Source organism: Scyliorhinus canicula, chromosome 13 (assembly GCF_902713615.1).
Source record: "Scyliorhinus canicula chromosome 13, sScyCan1.1, whole genome shotgun sequence".
Taxonomy (NCBI): domain Eukaryota; kingdom Metazoa; phylum Chordata; class Chondrichthyes; order Carcharhiniformes; family Scyliorhinidae; genus Scyliorhinus; species Scyliorhinus canicula.
Window position 1 is genome coordinate 125,879,966 of NC_052158.1, and position 13,175 is coordinate 125,893,140.

General features: G+C 45.7%; 1 protein-coding gene across 4 annotated transcripts in view; it reads left to right on the forward strand.

The window, feature by feature from the left end:
* The first annotated feature begins 7,097 nt into the window (after positions 1-7,097).
* Positions 7,098-13,175, forward strand: part of rubcn (rubicon autophagy regulator) — a 77,520-nt gene continuing 71,442 nt past the window's right edge. For 2 of the 4 annotated variants that reach the window (XM_038815581.1, XM_038815583.1), the window contains exons 1-2: positions 7,098-7,385; positions 12,494-12,647. In XM_038815581.1, coding sequence (XP_038671509.1) covers positions 7,321-7,385; positions 12,494-12,647 — 219 coding nt within the window. In that variant the 5' untranslated portion in view covers positions 7,098-7,320. Of the gene's footprint in view, positions 7,386-11,046; positions 11,156-12,493; positions 12,648-13,175 lie in introns of those variants that run through there. The other 2 variants (XM_038815582.1, XM_038815584.1) reach the window with 2 other exon arrangements.

Here is a 13,175-nt window from a genome sequence, read left to right on the forward strand (position 1 = left end):
AAACACCATTGCCCGAGGGTCCCTTTGAGACCCTGCAACTGGACTACATTGAGTTGGAAAGATGCCAGTGTTATAAGCATGTATTAGTGATTGTTGACGTGTTTAGTAAATGGATAGAGGCCTATCCTACTGTAGATAATAAGGCTTCAACTGTAGTAAAAGTTCTTATGCGTGAAATTGTACCAAGATTTGGACTTCCATATCGTTTAAGCTCTGATAATAGACCTCACTTTGTGGGACAGATTAATAAAGAATTTTGCACTCAACTAGGAATTAAACAGCAGTTACACTGCGCCTACAGACCCCAAGCAGCTGGGATAGTGGAAAGAGCTAACCAGACTTTAAAGACTAAGCTTTTTAAATTACAAGCAGAGACTGGAGCCACTTGGCTGAAACTATTACCGACTGCACTCCGCACTCCATGGGATTGTGAGATTCCCCAAGAGGTCCAGTTCCACCACATGACTACAGAAATGGCTAATTACATAATAGCCTTGACTAAAGTATTAAAGAGTCTCCACTTACGAGTACATGCCACGCAAGAGGAAGTGCCACCTTTAGTTAGCCCCGATATTGTACAACCGGGAGATCATGTGATGATCTGCAATTGGACATGGAAGGGGTTGGGAAGGACCGTTCCAAGTTCTCCTAACCACCCCCACGGCAGTCAAAGTTGAAGGATGCAATGCGTGGCTTCACACCCACCACTGTAAGCTAGTGAAGTTTTCGTGATTATTAACTTTCGTTTTCAAGTTCTAGGTGCATGTGGCTGATCGTTCGACTACAGGATGAGGCTGCCTTTTGTCCTCACGATCCTCGCTAGCACACTACTGTGTGCGACCGCTTGAGACCGGCGATGTAGACCCAGCTCAAGGATTCTGCGCCTTTATCGGAAGGATACATCTCTGCGTCTTCATCGTAAGAACACCTCTAGCTATGTCAACAAAACCACAAATGAGACCTTGCAGACGACGACCACAGTAGAAAACAGCACCACCATCATTCATCAAGATGAGCAGAAGCCTCGATCCCTGACCTGCGTTCGCTACGCTTGCCGGTGGGACTACCGGTGTACGAGGAAAAGCGATTACCGATGTACAAGGAAAAGCAGGCCACGAGTTCCTGCAGATAAGACTATCCATACTAACCCGCCTACCAGGAGGAAGCGGGCAACGCACCATGTGACTGCAAATTCATTCCTGTTTATGTCTTATACTTATGCAAAGAAATTGAATGTCTCCTCTTGTTGGGTATGTACGCATGTTCCCAGCCATGCCCATGGGGGTATTCCCTTGGTCCCTCTTTCCTATTTGATCGAGGAAGTTGCAGAATGGGCTTTGCGACGTAATCATACCGATTCTGATAATGATACACAAGATATGATAGATTGGCAGTCGGCTGGGTTCAATATGAACAGGTTTCAAGGATGGTGGTGGCCGAAGTTTAATGCAACCCGTCAGCCGCCCTACCTGATCCTCCCCAAGTATGCTAAATTTCCAAAAGGCAGTATATGTTTTAAAAAGGATCATGCCAATGGGACCTACCCAGTAGGTACTAGTCAATGTAACCAGACCCTGATTTAGCAACCACCCATAACTAATCTTACACAAAAGGGCTTGTTCACCGTTAATTGGTCAGCAGTGAAGAACCAGACTAGTGGTGGTCCCTGGAGGGGGGAACTGACTAGAATCATGATGACGGATGCCAAGGGGAACTTGAGCTCGTACAATGATACCTATTTTGTATGCGGACATAAAGCATATCTCTGGTTGCCGGAAAATTGGTCGGGTTCTTGCTATATGGGCTTTGTAGTTCCTGGTATCGCCCATTATACAGACCTATCCAACCATCCCTATGCCCGATCCACTAGGTCCATTGTGCCTTGGGAGGCAATAGCTACTGTCCTTTGGCCACAGTTCAGCAGTATTAGATCTCTCCAAAAAGTCATCCAGCTCCGGGATATATTGGAGCAGGTGGCCAATGAAGCGCAGAAGGACTCAGCGAGCTCAGCGCAGAGTTAGTAGCTGTTCGGACGGTTGCCTTACAGAATCGCATGGCTTTAGACTACTTCCTCGCCAGCAAGGGAGGTACATGTGCTGTGGTGGGTTCTGAGTGCTGTACTTATATCCCTGATAGCTCGGAGAACATTACTCACCTAGTGGACCACATTAGGGATGGGGTAAAGAGACTCCGCCAGTCCTCCTCAGACGACTGGGGATGGCTGTGGTCTAGCTCCTGGACCACCTATCTGTTTCATGGATTTATTTTCTTTATCGCTATTTGCATTTTGCTGTGTATTATTATAACCTGTGTTAAATGCTTTTGTAATCGTTTAGGCGCTTCTGTGATGCCACAGATGCTGCAGCGGCTTTCCCAATTAGACCCACAGGACTTAGCACGTGCCGAGAATGTGTATGAGGATGTAGAGCTAGATTTCCCGGAGGCATTCTTCAGACTCTCAAGGAAAAGTTTCTGAGGGCTGTGTGATCATGGAATGATCAAAGGGGGGAGTGAGGATGTGAAGCAAGGAAGTGAGGATGTGAAGCATGGGTTAATAGCCAGAAACAGAAAGAGCCAGGTGGGACATCACAAATTAAACGAATATGTAAGAATATGTTATTGAAGCCATTGCAGGATGTTCAAGGTAAGGGAGTGTGACTATAAGCCACACAGCCTTGAGAAACAAGGCGAATGGCCGGATGATGAGAGATGAAATATGGAGGCCGCTTGCAATTATAGCTACCATTTACCAATTATGCTACTAATTAGGCTAAAACTGCTACATTATCATGTGCCAATAGATAACCTCAAGGTTTGTAAAATCATGTATTGGAACTATTGTAATAACCAATGTAAGAGCCATTGATAAATCATGGCTGGACACCTGGTGTTTTGCTAAAATTGCTATACGCTTCTTTGCCAATAGACAATTTCAATATCTACCTCAATGTCTGTAAGATTATGTATTAAAAATATGACAATAACAAATTAATCATGTACTAAACATCTGGTAAAAACAAGCTGTAATCTGTATTGGAGGCAAGCTCAAGTGAATGTAAGAAACAACCCCTTAAAAAAACATATAAAAGAAGGGTGTTTTGAGCAAGACTTTGGCACTCTCAGAGAGGTGTTTCTTTGGAATACCTAGAGAGCAGCCCCGATCGCAATAAAGAATATTCTGAAGTACGGACGTGTTCGAGATCGTTTCTTCCGGACTGAGAGACAAGTGAATCAGACTCGCATTCACATCTTAACCTAACCTGGTCCTTCACACGGAGGTGCGTCTCCTGCAGAAAGACCACCCTCGCTTTCAAGCTCCTGAGGTGCACGAACACTCGCGACCTTTTAACCAGCCTATTCAGTCCCCGGACATTCCACGTTACCAGCCTTACTGGCGGCTGTGGCGAATCCACTTAACCTGCACATCTTTGGGTTGTGGGGTGAAACCCATGCAGACATGGGGAGAATGTGCAAACTCCACACAGACAGTGACCCCGAGTCCAGGATCGAACCCGGGTCCTCAGCTCCGCAGGCAGCAGTGCTAACCACTGCGCCACCAAAGTAGTTAAAAAAAAATATTAAGTGAGACATACTAATAAACTCAATGAAAGACTGCCAAAGTACAAGCTCATCAAGCTATTATCAGTATTATAATTTAAACATGGAGTCTGTGATTATTAATCCATTTGAAAAGAGGTCCTTCAAGAATAACTTATTCAAATAGCACATTTAACAAAATGAAATGTCCAACGACGCTACACTCAATAAGCATTATAAAATCAAGTATGATACTGAACCACATAAGGCGTTATTAGGAAGAACATCAAAGCTTGGTCAATGAATTAGGTTTTGGAGTGCCTTAAAGAAGGAAAGCAAGATAGAGAGGTACAGAGGTGCACGGAGTAAATTCCAGACCTCGGGGCCTCGGCAACTGAAAGCACAACGATCAATGCTGTAGTAATTGGAAATACCACAAGAGGCAAGAATTAGAGGAGCGTAGATATCTGAGGGTTGAAGGAGATTACAGAGGTAAGAAAGGGAAAGGCCAATGGAGGAATTTGTAAACAATTAGAATGTAACATTTTTAAAAGGCATTGCTTGACTCAGGGTAAATGTAGGTCAGTGAACAGAGGGGTGATAGGTGAGTGGGACTTGCGAGTTTTCAATTTATGAGGGGTAGAAAGTGAGGGAAGAGGGAGGAATGCATTAGAATATTAAGAGTCTGGACGTATCAAAAGTTTATGTTTTCAGTAGGTAAACAGAGAAGGCCGAAGTAGGGTGCTGTTACGGAGGTGGAAAGAGGCAGTGATGGCATGAATGAGCCCAGCACAACCCTCAAGATCAAATGTGATACCAAGGTTGTGAACAGACTGACTTAATCTCAGATTGTTGACTGAGAAATAGATGGAGTTGGTAGCTAGGGAATAGAGTTTGAAGCAGAGACCAAAAACATTGTGTTCCCAATATTTAATTGGGGGAAAGGTCTCCTCATCTGGTAATGGATGTTAGATAAGCAGGCAAATAATTTAGTAATGGAGGAGTTGAAAGAAATGGTAGTGAGGTAGAGTTGGGTGTCCCAGCACAAGTGAAAACTAATGCTGTGCCTCCTGATGTCATCAAGGGGCAGCATGTAGATGAGAAATAGGAGTGGCCCAAGGATAGGTCCTTAAGGGACACCGGGGTAATCGTGTAAGAACAGGAAGAGGCATCATTGCAAGTGATACTCTGGTTATGATTAGATACAGAAGAATGGTGAGAGCAGTTCCACCAGCTGGACAACAGTGGATAGGCATTGGAGAAGGATTGTGTGGTCAACTGCAAGAAGGCTGCAGACAGGTAAAGAAGGATGAGAACTTTATGAGGAACTGGATGTTGGAAATGGGACAGTAGTTTACAGTGGTAAAGAAGAATGAGGACTTTGGAGAGGAACTGGATGTTGGAAATGGAATAGTAGTTCAGGGACAGTGGGGCCAAGGTGGAGAGGGGTGATGACGGAAGATTTAAATGAGATACGGAGAACGCCTTTAGTGAGAGATCTGTTTACAATAGGGGTGGCATGGTAGCACAGTGGTTAGCACTATTGCTTCACAGTGCCAGGGTTCCAGGTTTGATTCCTGGCTTAGGTCACAGTCTGTGCGTTCTCCCAGTGTCTGCATGGGTTTCCTCTGACAAGACCCAAAAGATGCGCTGTTAGGTAATTTGGACATTCTGAATTCTCCCTCAGTGTAGCTGAAGTTGCAACTAGGGGATTTTCACAGTAACTTCATCGCAACGTTACTGTAAGCCTACTTGTGACAATAATAAAGATTGTATCAGGTAATATAGGGACTAGGAAGGAAAGTTTGGTGGTCAACAGTTTTGTGGGAATAGTATTGAGGGCATATGGTGAGATAGGAGAGAGGTAGAGAAAAATGCTTGGGGAGGAGGGTTGGTGACATGCATTAAACAAAGTTTGCCCAGGTGGGGTAGTCGATGGGAGGGTAGCAGCAGAGATGACAAGCGTTGCCCCAAACCTTGTGACAAAAAAGGTGTATGAGCTCTTTCTGTTTGTTGTTGGGGGTGGTGGTACAAGAAAATGGTTTACCGTACACAAAAGAAGCCAAGGTTATCTCGGGTGAGCAGTTTTAGCAGAGGCTGTACTAATGTGTTTGTAGTGGTACAGCCAGTTCTGGACCACTGAAAATAGTTTTAGAAACAATCATATTCCATTGGAGTTGTGCTTCTAAATCAAATTGCATGGTACAGCTATTGAATATTTTTCACACAAAGGATATTAAAAATTTGTAACTCCCTCACCTAAAATGTTGTGGATATTAGATAATTGAAACTGAGATGGACAGCCTTTACTTAACAAACATCCATCAAGGGAAATATCGAGCCAAGGCAAACAAATTGAATTGAGGTACTGATAATCCACACTGAATGGAATAGCAGACTCTCGGGGATGAATGGTTATGTGTGTTCCTCAAAGTTTGCCAAACACCCTGGTACAGCTTCTGGTAGATCCATTAATGGCGTCGCCGTGCGGTTAGAACTTAGAATGAAGCGCCGGGAATGCCCTGTGGCATCATCGAACTCGTCCATTAATGGCACGCCCAGCCCTCAGCTTGCCGGCGGGGCGGGCACTGTCGCGTTAGGAACCTGGGATCTGAGGTACAGGCCGGCTCCGCGGCTGAGGTGCAGGGACAAGGGCGCAAGGCCGGCATGCAGGGAGATGGAGAGGGGGCTCAGCGCGCGTGTGCGGGAGGGAGGGGGCGGGGCCCGGGAGGGAGGGAGGGGGCGGGGCCCGGGAGGGAGGGAGGGGGCGGGGCCCGGGAGGGAGGGAGGGGGCGGGGCCCGGGAGGGAGGGAGGGGGCGGGGCCCGGGAGAGAGGGAGGGGGCGGGGCCCGGGAGGGAGGGAGGGGGCGGGGCCCGGGAGGGAGGGAGGGAGGGGGCGGGGCCTGGGAGGGAGGGAGGGAGGGGGCGGGGCCTGGGAGGGAGGGAGGGGCCCGGGAGGGAGGGAGGGGCCCGGGAGGGAGGGAGGGAGGGGGCGGGGCCTGGGAGGGAGGGAGGGAGGGGGCGGGGCCCGGGAGGGAGGGAGGGGCCCGGGAGGGAGGGAGGGGCCCGGGAGGGAGGGAGGGGCGGGGCCCGGGCTGGGGGGAGGGGCGGGGCCCGGGCTGGGGGGAGGGGCGGGAGGACGGTGGGGGGAGGGGCTGGAGGACGGTGGGGGGAGGGGCGGGAGGCCGGGGTGGGGGGAGGGGCGGGAGGCCGGGGTGGGGGGAGGGGCGGGAGGCCGGGGTGGGGGGGGCGGGGCCCGGGCTGGGGGGGAGGGGCGGGAGGACGGTGGGGGTAGGGGCGGGAGGACGGTGGGGGGAGGGGCGGGAGGCCGGGGGTGGGGGGAGGGGCTGGAGGCCGGGGTTGGGGGGGAGGGGCTGGAGGCCGGGGTTGGGGGGAGGGGCTGGAGGTCGGGGTTGGGGGGGAGGGGCTGGAGGTCAGGGTTGGGGGGGAGGGACTGGAGGCCGGGGTTGGGGGGGAGGGGCTGGAGGTCGGTGTGTGTGCCGGGGGTGGGGGAGCGGGTTGTATCCGGGGGAGTGGTTTGTATCCGGGGCCGTTGGCAGGGCGGGGCATAGCCTGAAATCACGTGTTGTGAAGGAAGGCGGAGGCCTGAGGGGAGTCGAGGCAGTGGCCGCGGGGAGACTGGTTCTGGTCGATGGGGGGAACAGCACCGAGAGGCTGTGCTAAGCGGATTCGGAACGTGGCCTCGACAGGAAGTTGAGAAGCTGGGTGACAGAGAGCTGACTTCCCCGGAATGCCCGGGGAGAGGCCCGGGTTCCTGAGGACATGTTGACATGGAGTGAGACTAACTGGCCGCGCGACATGGAGAGCGCCGAGGAGGCAGAGTGCAGGTACCTGCCAAGCAGAATGAGCTGCCTTCACATGTCTCCTGTGTCCTGTCTTCACTTCTTGTCAACGGGCTGTCCCTGATTTGTGCGCCTGGAATTCCCTCCCCATTTACGATTTACAAATCTTGTGCAGTGCTTAGTTCGCGGGTTATAATTTTAATTGTTATGGTAACTGACCTTATTTAGTTTCCAGATTATAATTTATTTAATTAGCACAGTCATACTAAACGGGTGGAGGCTGCTGTAATGACAGGTGCCTCCAGTACAAATTTGTCTCTTGCTCGGCTGCAGAAAGACTGGGAGAGATTAGGTTGATGGGGAATATCGAGTTCCATTTACACAATGTATGTATGCTCTTTTAACATTCAATGCTGACAGGTGAGAATGAATTTCACGTATTAGATTTGTGTCTTCATGAACATGGAGATATCTGTGCAGTTTTGAATTTTGAATCAGTAAAGAATTCTGAGATGCAGTTACAAGAATTTATGACATAAAGACATATATATATATATATATATTAGTCTTGTTTGAATCATTTAAATGGGGTAGAGAGGACAGATGGCTATGTTCGTTTGTTCTGATGTCATGAATGGACGTAGGAGGTTTCTAAAGGTCACCTTTTGCATTCCTGATACCCCTCATATTTTGCAAGTATACTTTTATTGTGTATTAAGAATGGTCACCTCCAAGGAAATTGATTTTTTCCCCCCAATTTTCAGCACCACTCCCTGGATCTTACTCCAATCAGATTGTGACTGTGTGGAATTTGAATATTCTCCCTTGTGTACATGGGTTTCCTCTGGCTGCTCCGGTTTCCTCCCACAGCCCAAAGATGTGCTGGTTAGGTGGATTGGTCATGCTAAATTGCCTCTTAGGGTGTGGTTGCAGGAATAGGGCAGGGTATATGGCCTAGGTGGGGTGGTCTTTTGAAGGGTTGGTGCAGATTTGATGGGCTGAATGGTCTCCTGTCGGGATTCTATGGTGGGCTCCATTTTATGGGCATCCCAAAAGACGTGCTATTAGGTGGATTGGACATACTGAATTCTTCCTCCGTGTACTCCGAACAGGTGCCACAATGTGGTGACTAGGGGCTTTTCACAGTAACTTCAGTGTTAATATAAGCCTACTTGTGACAATAAAGATTATTATCACCAGCTTCAAAAGAGCAAAATCTTGCACTATATTTTTTTTCATTAAACCTGGTATCCGACTGCCTTAAGTGAGATTACCAATGACGGTATCCTCCTGTTAATTCTGATTTGGTTTAAAAAAATAAATAAATAATTAATGAGTATGAATTTTAATGAAATTAGACTTTCTGCACCATATCCAATTACAATTTAAACTAAAAATGTTTTGAAATGAGAAAAACAAATTGCAATGCCAAATTAGGGAATAGTTTATGCGGTGCAGTGGTCAGCACTGCTGCTCAATGGCGGTGAGGACCCGGGTTCAATCCCGGCCCTAACTCTCTGTCCGCATTCTCCCTGTTGCTGTGTAGGTCTCACCTCCACAACCCAAAGATGTACAGATTGGTGGATTGGCCATGTTAAATTGCCCCTTAATTGGAAAAAAAAATGGATTGAGTACTTTAAATTTAAACAAAGGAATAGTTTTGTGTTGTGAACTCATGCCCACTAGAAATTGTATGAGACTGCTCATATTTTCAGATAAGATATTTACAAGCAACAGGAAATTTGTATCCCAATAGTTTGGGCTCCAATTTAAACTTTTTTGTTCGAGAGGAGACAGTATACCAAACTTTTGCATTTTTTCTTTCCTTTTATAAAATTGTTTCTTTGTTTCACATCTCTTTGACTGCAAGTGCAGATAATTTATTCCTCAGCCACTTCTAGTATTCTTTTGCAACTGGAGGGTCTTTGGCTATCTGATTTATTTTCTCCTTGTTCTTGTGTTGACAGGTGAATGCTGTTGGGAGATCATGGCGAGGATCCCACATGCCAGCACTTTGTGCTGTTGCATGACATGTTTTAGTTGTTTTGCGCCACAATGTGGGGCAGCACGGTGGCATAGTGGGTAGCACAGTTGCTTCACGGCTCCAGGGTCCCAGGTTCGATTCCCGGCTTGGGTCACTGTCTGTGGAGTCTGCACGTTCCACCCGTGTCTGCGTGGATTTTCTCCGGGTGCTCCAGTTTCCTCCCACAGTCCAAAGACGTGCGGGTTAGGTGGATTGGCCTTGATAAATTGTCCTTGGTGTCAAGAAAATGGCAAGTTGGGTTACGGGGATAAGGTCGATACGTGGGCTTGAGTAGGGTGCTCTTTGTAAGGGCCGGTGCAGACTCGATGGGCCAAATGGCCTCCTGCACTGTAAATTCTATGATTCTATGAACTGGTACTGCTGTTCTGCGCTATTGAGTTAGTCCTTCTACATCTGCACAGATCCTACCAGCTAAGTGCAGAATGTTACTGCTGGACCAGGTTGTTGCCCAATCCTTTTTCCCAGCATTTGTCTTTACAAAATGTGCTTTAAAAATAAGTAGTCATTAGAATGGTTATAGCACAGAAGGAGGCCATTCAGCTTATTGTGTTAGTGCTGGCTGTCTGCAAGATCAACTCAGCTAGGCCCACACCCCTCCCTTTTTTCTATCACCTTGCAAATATTTCCTCTTCAGATAATCAATTTTTTTCTGACAACTACGAGTGAATCTGCATCCAGTGTACACTCAGACAGTGCATTCCACATCCCAATGACTCACTGTGTAAAAACAATCTTTCCTTGTGCTGCCTTTGGGCAGGGGATGAGGGACTCCTGCAAAATGTGCTAGTGGCTTGCATAGATCGTAACCCATTTCTTTGCGGAATACCAATTTTATTCACATTACTTTTTGTACTGAGTGTCCCATTATTTTGCCCCATTATTATCCACTTCCTGCCAGTATATGGAAAGAATTTATGTAGCTAGATTATATGTGCGCACATTGCTGTCATGTTCATACAGGCTGAATGCTCAACGTCAGTTATTTTTCTCCTGTGCGACTTTATCAGAGTACCTCAGCACCACTCATCCCTTTCCTGTACAATCTACGGCATTTTCTGTTATTGCACCTGCTGATTCCTTCACTAAGGCGATTGGTTGCACTTCCTTACAATATAATAATAATTGCTTATTGTCACAAGTGGGCTTCAATGAAGTTACTGTGAAAAGCTCCTAGTCACCACATTCCGGCGCAAGTTCGGGGAGGCTGGTACAGGAATTGATCCCACGCTGCTGGCATTGTTCTGCATTACAAGCCAGCTATTTAGCCCACTGTGCTAAACCAGTCCCTTATAGCCCCTTATTATAGGAAAGGGTATTAGTAAGGATTCCTTAAAGTTTTTTTTATCAATGGTGATGATATCACGAACTGCCTCCTCCCTTCAAGGTAACTTAACTACCAGTGTACTCGTCAGCCTCATCCTCTTCATTATTTATGTAATGTCACTTAATGACATTGTCTAGAAACAGGGATCAGGTTTCTATGTATGCTGATCACACATTGATTTACTTCTCTATCTTCTCTTGATTTCAAGGTTATTGCTTGATCTTCCAATTGCCTCTATGATATCATGTCTCTGATTAATCAAATGAAGCCATCCTTTTTGACTTTTACGTTTTGTCCTTTGCAGTACACAAGTTTCACTGACTGCCGCCTAGGGCTGAGTCCAAAATGAAACATGACATGTTGATAGATCCAGAATCAATTTTTTTTTTGCTGCATCTTCTCTTCACCGTTATCTTTACCTGATCATCATTGCTGCTGCATCTATTGGTAAATTTACTTGGAAGCTTGACTTCTCTTATGCTGTCCTTCTACTCTCCATAAATTGCAATTAATTTAAAATGCTTCCACCTTCATGCTCTTTGCTGATTGCTTTGTACTTTCATAATCCCTTTATTTACTGTGCTTCCCAGCCTCCCTGTGCTTTTTTGATTTTTAACTTTGAAATCCTTCTACTTCTAAATCTTTGAAAGCATCATTGCACCATATGTCATTAACTTCCTTCAAGCATATGCTGCTGCTTGCACACTGCACCCCTCCTACACTTTTGTACTTGTTGTTCCCTATCCTCTGTAATCCACCATTGGTGGCCATTCTTTTGGTCATCATACTATTGCTTTTTGGAATTTCCTTCCAAAATCTTTCCATCTTACTCCCTACCTCCCTGTTTTCAAACATCTCCTTGATTCTCAGCACCCAGTCTTTGTTTTGTCTCCTAATTTAATTCTTCCCTGCCATCCTGTCTTTATATCTTCTGCTCTATTAAGACTTCTGATATGGAATTTCAGTGTGAGGAATAGTAGATAAATTTAAGTTGTTGTAAATATAGGTTTATTAATGACCTTGTACAAATACATAGAAACCTGTGTTTGATTTGCTCACTGGTCTGCTACTTGTAAATGGGTTGAGAGATAAATATTCTAGAATTAAGTTCATTTAAGGGAATGGTCCTCAGTTAAATAAAAGCAGTAGGTCTTCACTGCCTTCTCTTACACAGTGCCACTTTCAAAATTGGTTTATTTGCCTTTTGTTTTTGAGGGTACAAATTCTTTTTCTCACTGTACAGATATTGTGTGTCTGTGCTGTCAAAACATTACACCCATTATACACAAGGCCATTAGAGAAGCTGATTAGTGACTAGTATAACAATATTTATTGTCACAAGTAGGCTTACATTAACACTGCAATAAAGTTACTGTGAAAAGCCCCTAGTCGCCACATTCCGGCGCCTGTTCGGGTACATGGAGGGAGAATTCGGAATGTCCAAATTACCTAAAAGCACGTCTTTCAGGACTTGTGGGAGGAAACTGGAGGAAACCCACACAGACACTGGGAGAACGTGCAGCCTCCACACAGACGGTGACCCAAGCCAGGAATCGAACCTGGCACCCTGAGGCTGTGAAGCAACAGTGCTAACCACTGTGCAAACCAGAGAATATAATGAATGTTATTTTGCTCAAAGGATGCTTTTTGTTATAATAGAAAGTGGCATTGGAAATAGGAAAATAACATCTGAATTTGGAAACAAATGTTCTTAAAATGTGGGTCCACATAAAATAACCTCATTTAGTTGTCTTAATTTGTTTTTGTTTTTTAAATTTACTATAGACAAGAACATTGGATGTTGCTGGGAGGCCTGAAGACGACTGTGGAGGGACTGCTGTCGACAAACAACCCCAATGTCTGGTCTAAGTATGGAGGATTGGCGCGACTCTGTAAAGACATGAACAAGATTATGTGCCATGGACTCCTGGAAGACGAGGTTTCAATTATATTTTTTTAAATTGCAGTCGGGTGGAGAGTTTACTCCAATTAAAACTCAATTACTATATATTTGCAGTAGCAAGCAGAACTTGCCAATAAATAATTTAGCTATTGTAATCAATAATTCCAAAAAATCTAAATGATCATACTCATTCATTCTTAGTCCACACATTCTACTGAATGTATCATATTAGTGAAGGAACTTTGGTTAATAGTAGCTGTCATTGTTTGAGCCATAAGGGAAATGTAGTTTAAATATGAAAGGGCTTTTTCTTTTACTGTAGATGTGAGGGAGACTGCAACCGAATAAGCAAGCTCTATCTTTGGCAGGACACTATGATCAATGTTACTTGGTGATTATTTTCTGAACTCTTGAGTCTTATGCACAGTTACCATGAATATTGCATTTAATAACTTGCCAAATTTTACAATTGAATTGTAACTTGCATCGTGTAGCACTGAACACCTGGGCCTTGCTGTATTGAATCTGCTCCTTTGTGCCTTTTGACACAGAATATGGTTCTGT